At 39.5% G+C, this 21,467-nt stretch overlaps 1 protein-coding gene and 1 long non-coding RNA gene across 3 annotated transcripts; both read left to right on the top strand.

The window, feature by feature from the left end:
* The first annotated feature begins 1,074 nt into the window (after window positions 1-1,074).
* On the top strand, window positions 1,075-20,408 carry BDH2 (3-hydroxybutyrate dehydrogenase 2). Of its 2 annotated transcripts, XM_081959819.1 has the most exons (10): window positions 1,075-1,176; window positions 3,178-3,303; window positions 5,261-5,339; window positions 8,981-9,077; window positions 10,042-10,150; window positions 12,152-12,212; window positions 12,745-12,858; window positions 13,109-13,167; window positions 15,262-15,354; window positions 20,169-20,408. In XM_081959819.1, the coding sequence occupies exons 2-10, from the start codon at window positions 3,232-3,234 to the stop codon at window positions 20,220-20,222; spliced, it is 738 nt and encodes a 245-aa protein (XP_081815945.1). In that variant the 5' UTR covers window positions 1,075-1,176; window positions 3,178-3,231; the 3' UTR covers window positions 20,223-20,408. The 2 variants fall into 2 exon arrangements, with proteins under 2 accessions (XP_081815945.1, XP_081815946.1); XM_081959820.1 differs by lacking the exon at window positions 20,169-20,408 and having other exon boundaries at window positions 15,171-15,297.
* LOC309395506 lies at window positions 10,163-11,179 on the top strand. The gene is made up of 2 exons (XR_014175918.1): window positions 10,163-10,311; window positions 10,957-11,179. It is a non-coding gene; the product is annotated as an uncharacterized lncRNA (long non-coding RNA).
* Window positions 20,409-21,467: the final 1,059 nt, after the last annotated feature.

Raw genomic sequence — 21,467 nt, 5'->3', positions numbered from 1 at the left:
TAAGGAATAAAAATATTCCAATACTGCAATGGCAGCCAGGGACTACTGGGAGTTGATTGTCCATATATGTCTTCAAGTTGTCAGATTGAGAAACGTATTAAGAGTTTGGGAGCAACCATTAAGGAATGTGTAAAGGGAATATAGCAAACTAGGAAGGTTGCTATTGTGAAAATCAAGAGGAAATAGCACTCTTGGTGATGGGAAAAAAAGGGGGGGAGGGCATTGTTTACATATAAGGAAATAGGCATATTATACAAGTGTCTTTGTTACAATGACATGGGAACATGCCAGTGCCATGATACACTGCATCTCATAATTTTTTCAACTGCCAAGAATTCCTAGCAGGGAATTCCTTGCTGACTGGGAACTTTAGAGATAGTTGTCTAACATACTATAGCAGTGATGGCTAACCTTTTTGTTGCTGTGTGCCAGAAGTGTATTATGCACCCATAATGCAATGCACGTGTGAACCCCCACACACGCCCTGCCCCCATGCATGTGCATGCAATCCCTCGTGTATACCCCCCACATGCACCTGTGACCCCCCTGTACTCCACTGCCCCCACGTATGCACACATACCCCCACACGCGCCCCCCCACCGCAGGTGATCCCCGTGCATGCACACGACTTCCCCATGCGTGTCCCACACCCACATGGACATGTGACCACCCATGCTCACCCCGCACATGCATCTCCCCCACGCATGTGCGATAGAGACCCAAAAATCAGCTGGCTGGCGGGAGGTGCAAGGTGGAGCTCTGCTGGTTTAACAGCTGGCATTCCCACAGAGAGGGCTCGGTGTGCCACACGAGTGCCACAGGTTCACCATCACAGTACTATATCCAGAGTACAACAGTTTGAAAACGGCTGGATGGAGAAAACGGGGATGACATTCTTAAAGCTGGCTGCCATCCGAGTTCATTTCTGTACGAGGGGTGAGGTTCATTCTCAGCTATCCACATCTTTCCTACTTCCATTAAGCAACAGCTTTCCTCAAACAATTAACTTCAACGCAGCCAAATAAGTTTGAAATCAGCTCCTCGCTAGATGGCAGTATAAACTCTTGCCGTGCGGGGACGCTAAAAAAATCGGCCACTTTACTGCACTACAAATCCCACCATGCTTCAGAAAACAGAAGCCTGCCTCCTGGTAAAAGTCCTTGCTGGATTCCTGCGGTGAGTTTCTTCCTTGCAGTCATGTTTATTATTTTTTTTAGTGCTAAGAAACTCTATGAGACGCATGCGAGAGTAAATTAGGCTGCAGGGTTGTTGTTTTTTTGTAGGCAAAAAGAAGTTCGAAAGAATTTTAATTGCATTGGGCTTTGTCATGTAAGATATTGGAAGTCAAAGCAAATCGCTCCACCCACACTTCCCTATGCCTAAACGACGCGTTTTCTCCGAAGATCTCATGGAAACTTTGTTTCCAGTCTTGTGAGAAAGGTCCCAAAAGATTTAAGTTCCATAATGAATTGTGTCAATGTCATCAAAGATTAGTAGATATTTTAAACCCCCGTGTGATCTTTCAAAGGGGCAAGCAAAATGCAAGCAATTTAGAGCTGTTGTTTGCTCAACGCATCGGCCCACTGTGTTAAGCTTAGTTAACTGTTTGTTAACCAAACTCTGCTCCATTCAATCCAATTTACTGTGTCTGCTGATTTAATAAGTTAAAGGAGGCTGATTAACCAGAATTAGCATGAAACTTCAGTACTAGTTTTGTTCATCTTGCTTCAGCCTTGTCCCATCAGATTGCCATTCCTACATTCATTCTTTTAGGGATTTATGAGAGGGGGAAATGTGGGGGACCTCAGATTGGAGAAGATTGTTTCAGAAAATATTGTCACGTGAGTTTGCATTTCTTGGCTGGTCCTGGGATATGTGAACTTGAGCGTTTGAGAGAGTTAATATTTATTATTTTTTTATAAGCATTGATTCATTAATGCCTTCAATTAATGATATTGTGAATCAACCAGGATTCACAAAATAACAAGTATCTGAAGCAAAAGCAAAAATGAGAGAGGAATGACTTTTGTCATATGAAGCAAAGGTGTTAAGTCCAAGCCTTCCCTCTCCAGGATAGGAAATGGGCTTGTTCTTTTAAAACCAGGGACAGAATTTAAGAGAAGTAGATGTTTCCTTCATTATGAAAAATGATTCCATTAACGGTTTATCTTGCAGTGCCTCATTCTTTGAACTAATAAATCCTCATCCTTTCCATAGCTGAAGAATAACACTACTTTGACTTTTTTTATCAATAACTGCCACATATATTTGAAAAGTTGCTTTCAGTCAGGAAGATTAACGTACCATAATGCCGCAGGTCACCGTTATGTATAATGTTCTCTTCCTGTGGTCCACAAACTGGGGGCTGTGATGTCATGGGGTCCACGAAGATTTGAAGAAATGTTATGATTTAAATCTTAAGTGTTGGTGATCCATGGTCCGTGGCCACAGAAGTTATTGAAAGGAAGTCTGTGGTGAAGAAAAGGTTGATATATATTATTTGAGTTCAGTTTTCTTTCTGAGGGAACGCCATGGAATATATTGGATTGTATTTCTTTTTGTTCAAGTACAAACCAGTGGTGGGATTCACTTACCTTCCCTACCAGTTCGTAAATGTGAGCCACCTTCTGCACATGTGCACCGCACATTATGTCGGGACGGGTGGGCGGAGCGTCCCGCAGCCGTCACTACCAGTTCACCAGAACCGGAGAGAACTGGCTGAATACCACCACTGGTACAAACCCTTCAGAGCATGTTTTTAAACTTAGCAACTTTAAAATGTGAGGATTTCAACTCCTAGAATTCCCCACCTGGCATGTTATTATTTGTTAGAAATCCCCTCCGTTGCCAAATATAAAATTCAAAATCAGTGACCATAGAAGACGTTTTTGGAGATAACTACAAATTAAGGAGTGGGGTGATCTGCTTCATATGAAAAAGAAGAGGCTATGCGATTAGATACTCAAGTAAACCATTCTCAAAACATTCAAATAATGTGCAGATAAATGAGGATCTGGATTGCTAATAAGGATGTTGTCTTACCATAATAGCCTTCTAATAACTCTGCTTGTAAATTAAGTTCTAAAATCTAAAATTTATAACCAGAAGTACAAAAGCACGAAGATCTCTTGGGCTACTATATAAATGGCAATATAATGAACGTATGTTACCTTGCAGCTGTAATGAACACTAATCCATAAGGCCCTACAATTGATCGGAGCTGCTTCTAAAATGGGGCGGCTTGAAGGGAAGGTAATACTGCTCTCTGCCGCAGCCCAAGGAATTGGCCAAGCGGTGGCTAAAGTAAGTGCAGAATTATTTGTTGAATATCATCATGAGGTTGTGCAATTGATTTTACAAGTTTCAGGTACAAAAATACCTTCCTTTTAAGCGCTAAAGGATATGTGCTGAAAGAAGTGGTGAAAATAAAAACATGAAGAGAAAGGATTTAATATTATCAGAATAATAGTCATGCTGCCTATGTTTCATCACAATCAGGTGCCAACATTTCATGACTGACTGATCTTGAAGAAGCTAAACAGTATCAGGCATGGTTACATCTTGGATGGGAAACTCCCAGGAAATCCTTGGAATCCAAGTTCTGAAATTAGTCTCAGAAGAAAGCAATGGCAAATCACTTTCATGTTATTGCAAAAAATCAAAAAAAAAACCTGTGCCCGTGTCTACAGATAGGCACCATAAGTAATCTTCATTTAGTGATGTAACATTTATAAGTTCATTCTTTTTGAAAGTAAATGTATTGTGTATGCATTTCTGTTCTTTTATTTAAGAGGTGGGTATTTCAAGCTACCGTAGGCATAATGTTCATAACTATAAAAAGTAAACTTTAATGGCCAATTTTAGAGTATATACAGAATCATTTACTGAGATGGGCGGCTAAAGAAATTGAACAAATAATAATAATTGCAAAATGCAGCTTTACTCAGAACAACTTATATCCTGCAATGATACTTCTAACATCACAAAACACCAACACCTGCCTATCTCAGATTCTTGGGAAGGACTCCATAGGTGGATAAAAATTCAAAATCCAGTCTGAACATCTGGCTGACTGTGTAGCGAACCATAATAATATAAAATCATGCAAGATAAAAGTCAGTCCTAATTTTAAAAACAGGGCAACTTACACAGAGGAAAATATTATGATCTTGGTTTGTTCCATTTATACATATTCCTTTTCCATTAAGGCGAAGACTTGCATAAATCTTTAAAATAAATACTGTTTATACTAGGGAATAATATTTGATATATTTAGCTGGAATTTGCAATAAAAATCCATGATCTAGCTTGCCAGCCATAGCTTCTTTTGGAAAACTCCATTCCATTCCTACTTCCAAGTTTTCCCTTTTTTATCCCTTCATAGATACATAGCGATTAGGAGAAATGGTAAGATTTTTTTTCTTGTGCATTTTTCCAATTTTTGCAAACCATCAGTATCCTGCAAATGTTCAATTTCTGTGACTCCCACCTGAACAAGTAATTTGGGATGGCAAGAAATCTTAAATTAAAAATAATTCCCATCATAAATACAAAGATTAAAATACACAGTAACCAAGGAAGATGTTACCCTCAACAATTCTTGGCACAACCAGTAGATGGAATCCTTCTCACATATGGGGCCTCAGGCCTGGAACATATACAAATAGACTAATACTTTCCACTTCATGGGTTAAAGATCTCATCTCAAATCTGATTTTAGTATATCGTGAATTTTTTTTCAGCCAATATATTTTGGTTTGTCTTCTGAATATAAAAGTTAAAGTATAAAAAGTCTTTTCATTTGATGCGAAAACTCATTTTTCCCAAGTAGATTGTTAGTTTACAGGATGGCTTGCAAAAGACTTGATTTTTTTTTCTATCAAGTCATTTTTTTCAGCAGTTTCAGAACTTTTCATTGTCTGTGAAGATTCTCTGGTATTTCAGAACATATATCAAAAATAGCAGTTTCAGAGTTTCCAGAAAAGCTCAGGGAAAAAATTAGTTCCTAATCAATTTTGTAGGCATAAAATCTATACAATTTCTGTAATCTTTGATGGTGATACTATTGTTATCTTATTGTTATTGTGGTTGGTTGTTAGCCATTTTTCCAGTGGAACCAGAGTAATGCAAAGAAGAACATGATAATAACAATTTAAAATAAACACAACTATTAAAAACACAAGAAAAATAATGTGCTGCTTTTATCTGTTTGGCTATAGTTTGTAAAAATGAACATGTATGTCTATTTTTGTTTTTAAAGGCTTTTGCAAAAGAAGGAGCTCAAGTTATTGCTACAGATATCAATGAGTCCAAACTTCGAGAACTGGAAAGTTATCCAGGTATTCCTTGAATTACTTAGAACAAAGGGGGGTCGTGCGTGGGCATGCCACACCCATAATGCAATGTGCACAACCAGCACTCCCCTCCCCCCCACTTTTTGGCATGGTGTTTTCACCCTCCCCAGACTCCAGAGGCTTTATAGGAGCCTGGGGAGGGTGAAAATAGCCTCCCGCCCCCCGGAGGCCCTCCTGAGGCTTCAGGAGCTTCCCTGAAGCCTCCAGAGTGCAAAAAACTGGCTCTACGGGCAAATCGGAAGTTCGAGTCCTTCCGGAGGCATCCCTGAAGGCTCTGGAGGGCAAAAAATGACCCTACGAGCAAACTGGAAGTCACTTCCGGTTTGTCTGTAGGGCCGTTCTTAGTCCTCCGGAGCCTTCAGGGACCTTCAGGAGGCTTCCCTGAAGGCTTGCTCGTAGAGTTGTTTTTTGTTCTCCAGAGCAAAGGCTGTTTTCGCCCTCCCCAGGCTCCTATAAAGCCTCTGGACCCTGGGGAGCGGCCAGTGGAGCTGGCGGCAGACTCAGACAGTGAGGAGGTTGGGGAGGAACATGGGCCAGTTCTGGAGTCTGGGGAAGTTCTGATGAGGCAAAGATGGGGCCAGGGCTGTCCAACAGTTATCAGCTACCATTTGGAGTTGGATATCAGTGAGGCAGAAAAACAGCTGGAGCCTGTTCCCAATGTGCACATCCGCAGAGCTGCCAGGAGAAGGGAACTCGGGAGTAAAGGCACAGGTGGACGGTGAATGGCCCCTCCCATAGGGAATAAAGAGGAGCTAAAGGGTAGGGGAGTTTGCAGGAGACAATTACTTCAATTTATTAGGGTGAAGATCTGTTCCTGACTTCTTGCCAAGTAATTGCTGCTACAGAGTGGCATTTGGAAGATATAGGCCTAGCAACTCTCCAAGCCAGATAAAGGTCTGCAGTTGTGAAATCTCATGGAAGACTGTTTGCGAGGACTTTGCTGGGGAGGAATTCCCTTTAACCTAAATAAAATAGATTTTATCGGGACGAGGAGTCTGCTTCATGATCTAGGGAAGCCTAGGTCAGAACAGGATTCAGGGTAGCTCTGGGCAACGAGCAAATCTTTAAGCAGAGAAAACAAGGGAGCTACCATGGCCTTCACATTTGCTATCTCCTCTCTCTTATAGCTCTAATATAAGCAGCAAGGTTGTGGCCTGCAAGGCCTACCCCGAAGGCTACCATGCAGATAAGAACCTCTGGCAGCTTCTGCTCATGGGCCTCCCGGCTATTTTGAGAGGATAAATGAGCAAATCATAAAGCAGCTGTCAAAAGTTCTGTGGGTGTTCTGCCCTCTTTACCTGGCACATTCCAGATGTGTAGATGTGACATCCTAATTGTCTCAGCAGAATTAATCCCGACTGAGAATTCTGGGAGTTGAAGCCCAAATATTTGGATAGTGGGTGGAGAAGATTGGACACTGGACTGAAGAAGGCCTCCATAAACGACTCTCCCAAAGTCCTAGTTCTCGGTAATTGTCAGATGTCATTTGTTTAAAATTGTCAGGTCAAGTTCAGGTTTTCTTCATTCCATTAGATCATTTTAATTTAAATTTCCAATCTGGTGTTTATTTAGCAGTGGTGCCAAGGCTGGCTTTTAGCTATGTAGGTCAACTGTATCTCTACCATGAATCTTTCTTCATTTGCCTCTGATTTCTCCAGAGATTCCTTTACTTTCCTAGATCCTCAAGGAAGTTCCAGAGTAGTTAACCTGAATGGACTCGGAGCTGACTTCAACTGACTTTAAGTTTAATGTCCTATTCTTCAACGGTGTTATTGTTAAAAAGATTTTATTCAGGCAGCTGAGTGTGATCCAATTATTTCTGAATTTGATTTTCAGTTCTACATTTTCCAAATAACTCAGAAAATTATTCAGTGATTCAGTGGAAGATATAAATGTGTCTATGATTCTGGGTTATAAATGCTGGCACATAAAATGTTACTCAGCAAACAGAAATAACTTCTAACTGAAACATTAATAATGTAAATTTGTTACTGCGAGCAGAACAATTTTAACATTTATGATGTTTTGTGTATGCTTTCGAAGAAGCTGACACAGGCAGTTGACTTTCGACCATGGTTGGGAGGAGGATTTCCATTGCTATGCCAGGGAATTGTTGAGTCATGCCCAGTCTTACCATCTTTTTGTCATGGTTGTTAAGTGAGTCATGTGGTCATTAAGTGAATCCAATTAGTCTCACTGGCTTTGCTTGTTGGAAGTCAGCTGGGAAAGTCAGAAATGGCAATACACAACCCTGGGATGCTGCAATTCTCATAAATATATGTCAATTGCCTGAATTTTGATCACATGATTGTGGAGATGTTGAGATGATGATGTGCAAGGACCAATCATAAGCAACTTTTTTTCAGTGCCGTTGTAACTTTGAGTGGTTGCTAAATGAATGGTTGTAGGTGGAGGACTATCTGTACCACATGTAGGCAATGTCATAAAATATTATACGTAGTAATGTTTTACCTGTAAATGACTTATTCTGTTTTAATCGCAATAATATGTGCTGAAACAACCTCTGTAAACTCAATGTAAATCGTTCTAAACTTGACTGTAAAAAATATGATTTCTGTAATAGAGTTGTCAAAGTCTGGAATTCCCTTCCTGATTCATTTGTCTCAGCTACAAATTTTCACGGTTTCGGTTACAAATTAACTTCCGTGGACTTTACTTCATACTTAAGTGGTCAGTAGAGGGGGTGTGCATAAGTGCACTAATGTACCAATTGTTTCTGTCATTGTATTTTTATTCTCTTGTTCTTGTTCTCATTTTTTGTATGACAAAATCGAGACATTGACACAATTTATTTATTTCCAATAAATAAATAAAAGAAATAAATAGATCGGTGTAAAAGAAAATTTTTCATGGATAAATGAATGTTGAGGACTATGTCAGGCAAAAGCTTATAAGTTGCTATTTCTTCATAGAAGAAGGAGAATCGGCATCAGTAGCATTTGGATTCTCGGTGCAGAGCTACTCCATGTGATTAGAAAGCATGGTAAATTCTGCTCTACATTCATTCATCCATCCATCCATTCCAACATCACGCAGAGTGCTGATGTCAAAAGACATCTATTTTTTCTTCTTGCTTCAGGAGTTTGTCTAAACATGTGACTACCAAATGAATAGGTGTGCAAAGGCTGGTCCAAATTCCTATGTCTTCAGAACATATCAGCCTCCAAGAGTTCTCTTTCATTGGATAAAGCAAACATCTGGGTTGCTAAATGTTGGAGGGCAGGAGTGACATTTCCCCCTCTGTTGCCCTCTTTTGAGGGAGAGAAAGAGAAACAGGTCATGTTTTGCATTTCGGAACCATTCTTAGGAATCTTCTGGGTTCTGCAAGAAGAAAGTCAAGTGGGTGCCATCTTGTTTTTCTCTCTCAGGCAGCAGGATATTTTGAATTGGTTCTGTTTGTCCCCCTTCTTCTTTGACTTTGCCTTGCTAAGATAACATGGGCCAAAATGCTATGGAAGTTGAACTTGTGAAATGGCTTTTGTTTTTGGAAGTACTGTATGGTCCCTTTACTTGTATTTTCCCCTTCGTAATACGGCTGCTTTTTTAATTTTGAGAACATAAAAAACACTCATCATAGCATAGAGTATGTTGATTTCTTTTAACAGGCATTCAGATCCGGGTGCTTGATGTCACCAACAAAGAACAAATTGAAAAATTGGCCAAGGAGGTGAAGAGAATCGACGTTTTGTGCAATATTGCAGGGTAAGATGTTAACAGATTTTAACTGTTTTTCTAATCTTTCTCCTTTCTGAAATCTGCCTCTTGTTTCCACTTAGATTATTAATAATCTAAATCAACAATGATTTGGCAATGCAAGATTTAATGAGTAACAGCAAGTTGATTCCTTCTATAATAATCTTCTTGATTCTGCCTATCAGATGGGCATAAACCTAATAATATTATAAATGCTAGAATATTAAAATATAAACTTTTTTTAAAAAATTACCTCTTCAAAAAACATGGTGCGTCTTATGTTCCAGTGCGTCTTATAGTCCGAAAAATACAGGACTTCATTCAAAAACCTGGTTGAATTGAAATATCACTCCAAAGCTCAGAACAACCTGCATAAAAATAAGAACAAGTGTCAGTTTGATTAATAGCACAGGAAAAGAGACTATCAAACCGTTCTCTATTGCCATAGTCCAGTGGTTCTCAACTTGTGGGTCAGGACCCCTTTGGGAGTCGAATGACCCTTTCAGAGGGGTCACCTAAGATCACCGGAAAACATATATTTTCGATGGTCCTAGGAACCGAGACACCAATTTTATGGTTGGGGGTCACCACAACATGAGGAACTATATTAAAGGGTCGCGGCATTGGGAAGGTTGAGAACCACTGCCATAGTCCCAAAGCTTCCTATAATTAATTATATGTCCTCCTGTAATTAATTATATGTATTAGAGACTATGACACCTCTGCAATTCCAATTTTGTGCCAGTGTGTTTGCCAATGCCTACAAATTCACTTCTCAGAAAGTGTAAATGTGATTATCCACTTTGTGGATCATACATGTGCAAACTCATCATCTTTGTAGTTCTGAAACAACTGTCATAATTTCAGCATACTAGGACTTGTCCTGAATCTTTAATTTATGGTTTTATTCTGCCACCTTGACACTTTATGTGCTTCAGAAAGTAAAATAAAAGAGTTGTGTCTTCTGCTGTAGGTTTGTTCATCATGGGACTATTTTGGACTGTGAGGAAGAAGACTGGGCCTACACAATGAATGTCAATGTTCGTAGCATGTATCTCATGATCAAAACATTCCTGCCTAAGGTAAGATTGAGACTTCCCATGTCTGTAGAGCAACTGGGTAAGACGAAAAGAAATTCGGAAGTTGAAAAGTTCTCAAGCCACCTAATATATGTTATCTTTTAAAGAGGTAGGCAACCGTAATACTTTATAATAATCTGGAATCCTTATAATAATCCTGTAAGGCAGTGCTCCCCAACCTTTTTATCACCGCGGACCGGTAAATATTTGATAATTTTTCCATGGCCCGCTTGTTTTGATTTAATAATTTTAATTTAATTGTATTTAAACATGCCTTCAAAATAAAATACAGCTACACCAAAAAATGAATATAAAGTGATTTATTTTATTTAACTCACTCAATACAGAGATGCCAGCGTGCCCCTTTCAATACAGAGATGCCCCAGCATTCCCCCTTTCAATACAGAGATCATCGCGCCATAGTGCTGAGTCTCCTCAATAGCAGAGAACCCCCGCCCTCCGTGCACTTATCTTACGGCAGCTTCTCTTCAGTCCCCGCGTCTCCGACCTCGAGTCCTCAGTCCTCCCGTGGCGCCTCCTCCTCGGCCAATGGCGTGAGGTTTGCCTTTCGGCCAATCAGGAAGCGGGAGGACTCGCTCCCTGATTGGCCAGGAGGAGCATCAGTGTAACAATAGCGAATTTTCATTCGCTATTGTCACACAATGGGCGGGCTTGGGAGGGCGCAATGCTCTGCGCCTCGGCCGCCCGCCACAGTGAAATGATTTGAAGTTCCTCGGGCGGCCCGGTGCCGATTGATCCACGGACCGGCACCGGTCCGCGGCCCGGGGGTTGGGGAACACTGCTGTAAGGCACAGCAGCTGATATCTTTCATATTTTCAAATTTCATAACGTGTTGCAATTGGCCATGGTGGCTGGGGCTAGTAAAAGCTGAGATTAAAAAGTGTGTGATTGTTGGCACAAAAGCCAACAATACACAAAGGGTATTAGGCCCAAAACATATACTTTGGCCTTTTTTCGGAGTATAAAACACACCGGAGTATAAGGCGCACCAAGATTTTGAAGAGGCAAATTTTTAAAAAGTAGGTAGGTAGATAGAGGGATAAAGAGGGAGAGAGAGAGAGAAATACAGTAGGTAGGGGGAGAGAGAGAGTAGGTAGGTTGGTAGGTAGAGGGCTAGAGAGAGAGAAATACAGTAGATAGGTGAGAGAAAGAGTAAGTAGGTACGTAGGTAGATAGAGGGGGAGAGAGAAATACAGTGAATAGGTAGGGAGAAAGAGAGAGTAGGCAGGTAGGTAGATGTTTCCAGGTGTATTTATCCATGTGCTGGAGAAGGAAATTGCTAACAATCTGCAGCACCTAATACTTTGTTTCTGCTGGCACAGCACTTGATCAATGTAATTCTCATCAATCAGTTAAAGAGATTTCCAAAAGGAAAAAAAAAGTTTTTGCACTCTGCAAAAACAGGCCTGTTTTTGTCAAAAAAATTGCATGCATAGCCTTATGGAGGCTTATAGAGTGCTCGGGCTGGGGGGGAGGGGAAACGGCCCATTTGTTTGCTCATTTCTGCCCTCCCAAGTCCCCAAGAGTTCTCTGAAAGCCTCCATAAGGGTATGCGTGGCCATTTTGGTGAAGAAGGGGGCTTCAGGAGGCAAAAAATGCTGTATTCGGTGTATAAGACGCACCCAGAGTTTCAGCCTCTTTTTTGAGGAAAAAAGGTGCATTTTATTCTCTGAAAAATATGGTAGGTTAGTCATTCTGAATCTGGAATCTCAATAGGTTTTCAACTTCTTGATCAAATTATCAACCAATTTTTTTTGATTGATAATTGTCAACCAAAATGCTGGCTGGGAATTATGTAATTTGTTCTTGAAAATTACAGGGTATACCAAGTTGGGAAAAGTTTGCATTTGTGTCAAATATTTGTTGTGCCTTCTATGAAAAAAAACTCATTCTTCAGATGATATAGTATTTAGATCTCTACTTGTAAATCATTTTTTTAATACTTAAGAGATCACAGCATTTAACATTTCAATTTTTGAACAGATGCTTGAGCAGAAATCTGGTAACATTATCAACATGTCTTCTGTGGCATCCAGTATCAAAGGTTAGTAGCTGATAATAACTGGTTCCAGCTAGCATGAAAGGGAGTGAATATATGTGCTTAAAAAGATGGACAATGAAGACTGCAGCTAACACTTGTTTATGTACTGAATGCTTCCGTTCCTAAAAAAAAAAAAAAGGAAAAATTAAAAACAAATAGGAATGTGTCCATACAATTAAAATTGAGAAATTTGTATAAAGCATAGAATTGCTCCATCTACCACAGGCCTACCAAATTGGCAACCTGCAGGCCAGATCAGCCCATGAAGGCCATGTCCATCCCGTCTCTGCAAAGGCAAAAAACATTGTGATATGTCACATTGTAGCCCACGATCTGTGCAGGTTTGATACCCCTGATCTACAAAATACTCCTTGTAAAAAAATAAATAAATAACCAAACAGAAGTCTGGAGCAGCTCAAGACTATTCAAAAGAGCCATTATGGAGATGGAGGCCGATACAGAATGGAACATAATCACTCTTCTTCATTTAATATGTTCCACTTACCTACCTGATTGCTAATCCTTTCTACCTCAGGGGTTCCCAATAGATGTGTCTACAGTACTTCAAAAGCAGCAGTTATTGGCCTCACCAAGTCTGTAGCTGCTGACTTCATTGAAAAAGGAATCAGATGCAACTGTGTTTGTCCTGGTATGTAATATTCTATAATCTCTGTTTTGGTTTTTTTGTCCTTCAGAATTGTTCAAAAGAATTCAAACTGTAGCTCAAAGTTGAAGAACTTTACTATCTAAGGGATTATGTGCTTACAATGCATCAGCTACATTTGATTTATAGTACTATGTATTTTTTACTTAGTCTAGAGTCTAATTAAAAAATGCCCCATCTCTGTTTGTGAAGCGCATGGCATCATTTTAAATTAAGGTTTGGGTATGTTTTACAGGCACTGTTGACACTCCTTCTCTGAGGGAAAGAATCCAAGCAAGACCTGATCCAGAACAGGTACCATATTTTTTGGACTATAAGATGCACCAAGATTTTGAAGAAGTAATTTTGCAGGCTTCCCACACCCTTGGCACGCCTCGTTTTTTGCAAAAAACAGGGCATACATAGGCTTTGGAGGCTTGTAGAGTGCTCCTGGGGGCTGCGGGGGCAAAAACGAGCAAAAGATGGCCCATTTTTCGCTCATTTGTGCCCTCCCCAGGCCCCAGAAGCAATTGCAGGACTCCCAAACCCTCTGCACGTCCATTTTTGTGAAAAACGGGATGCGCAGGAGCGAGGTTTTGGGAGGCCAGAAATGGTGTATTCAGTGTATAAGACGCACCCAGATTTTCACCCTCTTTTTTGAGGGGGGAAAAGGTGTGTCTTATACTCTGAAAAATACAGTATATAATGCATTTTATTAAAATAAACAAGTGCACAGTGAAGGAACACATATATAGCAGCTAGCTCTATAAGACTTTCCCAAATATTTATAGGAACCTTTGCTGGGAAGTTCCTATGCAAAGACACCGTGTTACCATCCAAAGTGGGACATTTGAAAAGGCTAACAAAGTGGAATTAGAGAGATAAATAGGACACTTAAAATGTTATCCTTAATTATATGCCTGATTATGAGTCGCCATGAGCCTACATGTACTTGGTAGCATACAAAACATAATAAAGAAATGAAACTTCAGACAGAAATCTACTTTAGACTCTTCCTGGTGTTTTCTTCTAGATTTATCTAATAAGCCAAATATATAGGTAGTAGTTGTTGACAATCAGTGTTTCAGTGGCCAAAGAGGAGGACCACAACAAAGGGGAATGTGTGTGTTGCCTTTCATGGTATGAAAAAAGGTAAAGGGAGTCCTTGCAGATTTTACTCCGCTAATCTGTAGACTTGACTGTAGGGGATGGTGCTCATCTCTGTTTCAAGACCATTGAGCCTGCGCTGTCTGAAGACATTTCCATGGTCATGTGGCTAGCATAACATCACAGAGCACTTTTGAGTGGCTCAATGGTTAAGGGGCTGGGCTTGTTGGCTGGAAAACCGGCAGTCCAAGTTCAAGACCCGAGATCCGCACAACGGATTGAGCTCTGGTCCTTGCCCAGGCTCCTGCCAACCTAGCAGCTCAAAAGCATACAAATGCAAGTACATAAATAGGTACCACTTTGGTGGGAAGGTAACAGCACTCTTATTGTTATAAAGGAAAACATAATTGATTTGCTTGAAGAGCCATTCCATATCATTACAGAATTACAGCATGTTTGTAAGAATACTGTCTTCAACCAAGATCAAATTCCTAAAATAGGATGGCAGTAGAGAGGCCTTCTTCTGTTGTAGGATTTTATGGAGTCCTACTGGACTAATTGCACTATTAGAAAGAAGGGACTGCTTCAATAGGCTGACTTTGAGGTATCAGCAAATCATTACTACAGTCTTCTCAAGTAACTGTGCTAATGGCACATCTTCCCTCAAGTGTCAAAATAAATTAGATAACTTTTTAAAGTCTCAAAGGATGTATGATTAGCCCTTTTAGTCTTTTTGGATGTACAGAATGGACACTAGAGACCTGTTCCATTTAAGTAAGTTTTTAATTTATGTGAGTTTCATTGGTTATGCTAATTATTTGCTGCTGTGCCAAGTGATAACATTGTACACTGGTACTTTTTAGACCTTGCGGTACTTATCTGTGCAGTATTGATGAGTATTGAGTATTACAGTATTGAGTATTACATGCTTGAGAAGATGTTTCAAGAAAGAAAGCTGGATAATGTTTACAATATATCTTGAATTTTGAAGGATGCAACTGTTATTTTCTATGCTATTTCAGTTAGCAAATTATTTCAGTTGATATTGTTTATTCTTTTAACCAAAGAACAAATGTATCAAATGTCCCATTCAATATTTTACCATAATTAAACTTCGTTAATTTGCATTCTAGGTTTGTAGGTGTCCTACTCTTTTTGAATTATATCTTGGAAACAACGTAAGATTTTGACACTTATCAAATCATTTGTAGGGAGTGTTAGAATGCTGATCTGTGACGTCTGATGATGAAAAATCCTAACTCCAGGGCTGAATATTTACTGCCAATGGCATTTTCACCCTAGGCACTAAAAGATTTTCTTGCCAGGCAGAAGATGGGCAGATTGGCTACCGCTGGGGAAATTGCCCACCTCTTTGTATATCTGGCTTCTGATGAAGTAAGTTTCTTGGATCAGCCATATGGCGTTTTTTAAAAAAATAGAACTTTCCTGTTGCTTAAGAGATTGTTGGTAAAATGGGAAATTTAGAAGAAGAAACATATATGTAAATATATATAGATGATATTTTATAGGTAATTATAGGTAAGGGCAGTGTAGTGATTAGAATGCAGCACTGCACGCTAAGTAACTGCTCACTTCAGGAGTTCAATTCTGACCCGCTCAAGGTTGACTCAGCCTTCCATCCTTCCAAGGTGGGTAAAATGAGGACCCAGATTGTTGGGGGCAATGTGCTGACTCTATAAACGGCTTAGAGAGGGCTGTCAAGTACTATGAAGTGGTATATAAGTCTAAGTGCTACTACTATTGGTTAATGACAGGTTGCTTAATCACTTTTGGGCGTCGCTCTTTACAACAGAGCCCCCAAAAGGTACCTAGTACGATCCAATTTTGAAGTTCTGAGGGCTGTCCCCAGAAGTCATATGACATATTGGGTGATTGGCAACCTGCCCACCACATCATCCCATGGTCACATGACCATGATCCCCCCCCCCCTTTCTTTTCTTTCTTTGCTGGTTTCTGGTAAAAAAGGGTCATTGGATAAAATGTATTTGATTAACACCCACCATGTTCACTTAAAGACTACCATAATAAAAAGTAATAAAATTGGAAATGGTCACATGGTGACCTACCTAATGACTCAGTGATTTATCACCATAATTCCAGGCTTAATTACAGTCATAAAATGAGATCTACCTGTATAGATAACTGCAAATATGTGCAATGGAATCTGAATCCCAAATTATCATTGTACCATTTGTTTAGAGTTTCTTTCTTAAATATTTACTCTTATTGTCCTGATTTTGATAGGTCAAGGAATAGGGATTCAAGAATAGGGAATCTGAAGCCATCTACTTCCAGACATTGCAGAGTTCTAGCTTCTGGCAGTCTCAGATTATATGGCCAGTTGTGAGGGTTTTGGGAAACCATTAGAATGTGAAGCTCCATTTGGTTTATGTTGATTTGTTTTGACCATAACCTATAGACGTCTTGGAACAGTACTTTATTGCAGTCATCAAGTATCGCAAGTTTCCCACTCCTAATTTAATGCCATTTAAAATTCAGAAGATGGTTCATGCAATTATGCAAAAGTTTTAATGGTAATAAAACTTTAATAGTAACACAAGGTCACCAGTTCAGCCTGAGGCCCCTAATAGCATAATAATTAGCACAATAATCTTGATCCGCACCAATGTCCTTCTGCATTATTGCATTACAGTCCCATTTAAGAAATGCATTAGTCTGCGTGACTAATAATTCCCCCCCCCAAAAAAATCTGAAAACCGTTCCAAATTTCTTTCAGAAGATTAAAAAAGTATGATGTGCAAAAATTATTCTAATAGAAATAATCATGTGCTGTATGGGACATTATGGCCATAGTGAACTTCAGCCCTTATTTCCTTGAAATATAAATCAAGCTATGTGTGGTAAATATGCCAGTGGAAAGATGTCATGCACATATTTATTGCCACAATAAACACCATGCAAAATGGGTTAGTAAAGAAAGGGGATGTGTCCTTCAGTCAAATAGTAGTTTTAATTCTGGCACCAACTGCACTGCGTATTTCAATTGAGAAAAAGTATTTTAACCTTTGACAATCTAACTCTTATCTGAAATGCAAAATAATTCATCTGTAAAATTTTGGATTATATGGCTACATCCCATAATCAACCAAGGTGACATTACAATATTTTGAGATTTATGTGTAGGATTTCAACACCATTAAAAATAACTTCATAACAAAAATTGTGTGGTGTTTAATTATATCAGGGGATAAGTCAGATTCAACTGGCAAATAGATTTTCTTAAACCTGGAATTGTTTTCGCAGTGAAGCCAAATATTTTGGTTTGCAGTTAATTGCTGCAGTGAATCCTTTGATGTTCTCTTTTGTGTGGCCTACAGTCTTTTATTTTGCATTTTAAACTGGATGATCCCCCTGATTGGGAGTGTATATGGAGTCTGCCATATCAGCATAAACTCTACTTCTATATGCTTATTTGTGAACATTTGTCCAGTTTGACAAAAATTGCCAGAAGCAATTTAAGAGTGAAGAGATTGCTCGTTAAATATGTACCATGTTTCCCGAAAATAAGACAGAGTCTTATTTTCTTTTGATCCTCCCAAAATAAGCACTTGGCCTTATTTTCAGGGAGGTCTTATTATTTTTGAGGTGCAGGAGGTGGCGAGCATGGTCACTTCATGGCTGCTGCTGTGTTGCAATATTTTTGTGGAGGGCTTATTTTCGGGGGAGAACTTATTTTAGCACATGCACTCAAAAGCCTGATTGGGCTTATTATCCAGGGAGGTCTTAAATTTCAGGAAAACAGGGTAAACAAATGCAGTTAAAAACCCTCAACAGTCCTCAAGATCGTTATGCATTTGGGGGAGGTTTCCAAACTCTTATTATTCTTAGTGTTCTGCATGAGGATACAAAATGTATGTAACACACTTGGGCATATTTATTTTCTATGTTGTGCTTCTGGCTAGTTCCTGGAATTACTAGCCCAGCAGTTTTTATCTCTTGGTAAATTGTGCCAATACTGTCCTTCTGCTGGTGTAGAATGTGGCCATGTAGGCAATTGTGGACGCCCAAAGAAGGATGCATATAACACTTTTTCTCCGCAAACTGCATTGAGTGCCAATTTGCTTCTAAATTCAATTCAAGATGTTGGTATAGCCAAGCTACCTACTGGACTGTTTTTGTCCCATTACATCTGCCCATCCCACGCTGTCAGACAGGAATGTTGCAGACCCCGTTAGTCAAATGATTCCAATTGATGGGCTTCAGGAAGACAACTTCCCCTGCCATTGTCCTTGCCCTGTGGAACATTCTTCCTCCTCCCGACATGAAACAGGCCCCCACCTTGCTGGCCTTGTGAAAACATGGCTCTCTGGTCTTGCATGTGGAGCCCAGAGGAAAACATAAGCACGGGGCTGGTGGCCACCTTGAGAGTCCTTCCGTCGCCTTTCAGTTAATTTTTAATATGTGTTTTAAGTATCTTTCCCTCTTTTAAATTTTTATATTATGTCTTGTTTTTATATTTCACTATTTTATTGTACATCACCCAGCCCTTCTGTAAGGGAGATAGGCAGTTTAAAAATTTGATAAATAAATAAAACAAATATATAGAGAGAGACAGTTTGGTTGTATGATTAAGGCATTAGGTTAGAAACCAGGAGACCATGAGTTCTAGTCCTGCCTTAGGCACAAAGCCAATGGGTTACCATAAACCAGTCACTCTCTCTCAGTCCAAAGAATCAAGCACTGGCAAACCACTTCTAAAAATCTTGCTAAGAAAACTGCAGGAACTGATCCAGATAGTTGACCGACACTGATTTGAAGCTACCCCCACACAAAAAAAACACTTTTTAAAAAGATTTTTATCCCAACTTTTTTTTCCCCATATACAACACAAGGCAGTGAACATACCAATACTTCTTTCTCCTTCCATTTCCCCTATAACAAAAACCCTGTGGGGTAAGTTGGCCCAAAAATCACCCAGCTGGTTTTCATGCCTAAGGCAGGACTAGAACTCCCAGTCTCCTGGTTTCTAGGCCAACACCTTAACAACTACACCAAGTGAATCAAACCTCAATTTATATCCCAAGCCAGTCTGGTTTTGCAATAAGGAACTGTATGAATAGGGAAACAGAGGTAAAAGAAAATGTTATCAATTATCAACATAATTTATTTCACTTCCTTTTCTATTTCTAAATGGAGCCCTAGGAACTTTTTCCCACAGATGACTTTCTGACATAGGACAGAATACTGAGACTCAGTGAAAATTAACTTCCTCTTTTATTTAAAATAAGTATTTACAGAAGCAAGGTGAAAATCATTTCAAAATTACTGTGCAAGATGATCAAAGCTAATTTTAATTTATTTCGGAGATTTCAATCTCCAGTTACAGATTTTCATTAAATGCTTAGCTTGATTAAAGATCCAGACAAATATGAAGAGAAGCAAGGGCAGGGAAACTTGCAACATTTGGACTCAAGTCGCAACATCTGGTGCTGATGAGGACCCTTGAAACTTGAGAGTAAATGCCCAGTTTTGTACCTTCAGGGTCCATACTGCAGATGACATTTTCTTTTTCTAATTGGTCAGTTCCCTTAACTTTGATTGGGCCATTTCAATAATCTGGAACGTTCTAGCATGTGCCATCATCTCCACCTTGGCTTCAGTACATGACCATCAGTGGTCATGATTGCTGGCTTGAACACAAATTTGACACTTTATTAGCATACCTTCTCAATCCTCTAACTCATCTGCTCTTCTCTGATGAAGCATCATTGATGTCCTAAGATGTTAAAGTAACCAATCTTCTTGAAGCTGGAGTTCATACATACTAAAAAATGGTTTGTTTAATCACAACTGACTTGATTCATACAGTAATAAAACATACTTTAAAACTGCTATTGTGAAAGTTATGCAACAAATTGAACATTTGTTGCCATAACCTGCAGAGGTAATTTCGTAGAGACCTGTAACATCTGTTAAAGTTGTGCCTAAGTGAAAGGAGAATGAAGACAGACAATAATGCATCAATGATGATCTGGTGATGCTACAAAGATGCTGTAGTTCATTACTAGGTTCAAAACCAGTTAAACCACATTATCAATGTGTGTATTAAATCTTGTTAGTATTTCCTATTATATTAGAAATCACATTCATTTCTGAAGCATTTTATCACTTGAATGCCAGGTTTGTTTTTATTTTCTAACTTATTTTTTCTCTCTCCTAAATTTCAGTCGGCCTACATGACTGGCAATGAATGCATCATTGATGGGGGATGGAGCATGTGACCAGCTTCTGCAGACATTCCACCTGCAAATTAGTGTCCTTACTATCCCAGAAGATTAAAAAAAAGGACAAAACTACATGCACATGTAACAATCCTACCAAATTAATTACCAAAATAAAAATTCATACACTTCGTTAAGTATTTGATAAAGGCTAACCCATCCATTTATAAAAGTCTGTTCACACAATAGATTTATTGCTCATTTGTTAAGCAGTTGTATCCAACTTCATTTGAGCCAATTCTTCTATTGTTGGACTGGCAGTTTGGTATAAAGAGCCAGTCTGACCTAATGCTTAAGGCACCAGGCTAGAAATCAGGAAACTTTAAGTTCTCATTCCACTTTAGGCATGAAAGATTGCTGGGTGACTTTACAATACAATACAATACAATAGTAGAGTTGGAAGGGACCTTGGAGGTCTTCTAGTCCAACCCCCTGCCTAGGCAGGAAACCCTATACCGTTTCAGACAAATAGCTATCCAACATCTTCTTAAAGACTTCCAGTGTTGGGGCATTCACAACTTCTGGAGGCAAGCTGTTCCACTGATTAATTGTTCTCACTGTCAGGAAATTTCTCCTCAGTTCTAATTTGCTTCTCTCCTTGATTAGTTTCCACCCATTGCTTCTTGTTCTACCCTCAGGTGCTTTGGAGAATAGTTTGACTCCCTCTTCTTTGTGGCAACCTCTGAGATATTGGAATAATGCTATCATGTCTCCCCTAGTCCTTCTTTCTCTTAAGCTAAACATACCCAGTTCCTGCAACCGTTCTTCATATGTTTTAGTCTCCAGTCCCCTAATCATCTTTGTTGCTCTTCTCTGCACTCTTTCTAGAGTCTCCACATCTTTTTTACATCGTGGCGACCAGAACTGAATGCAGTATTCCAAGTGTGGCCTTACCAAGGCATTATAAAGTGGTATTAACACTTCACGTGATCTTGATTCTATCCCTCTGTTGATGCAGCCTAGAACTGTGTTGGCTTTTTTGGCAGCTGCTGCACACTGCTGGCTCATATTTAAATGGTTGTCCACTAGGACTCCAAGATCCCTTTCACAGTTTCTACTACTGAGTAAGGTATCACCTATACTGTACCTGTGCATTCCGTTTTTGTTGCCTAAATGTAGAACCTTACTCTTTTCACCATTGAATTTCATTTTATTAGATAGTGCCCAATGTTCAAGTTTGTCAAGATCCTTCTGTATCTTAAGCCTATCTTCTGGAGTGTTGGCTATTCCTGCCAGCTTGGTATC

The sequence above is a fragment of the Natrix helvetica genome (assembly GCF_964273705.1).
Source record: "Natrix helvetica genome assembly, chromosome: 7".
Taxonomy (NCBI): Eukaryota; Metazoa; Chordata; class Lepidosauria; order Squamata; family Natricidae; genus Natrix; species Natrix helvetica.
This window is presented reverse-complemented; position numbering and strand designations above follow the sequence as displayed.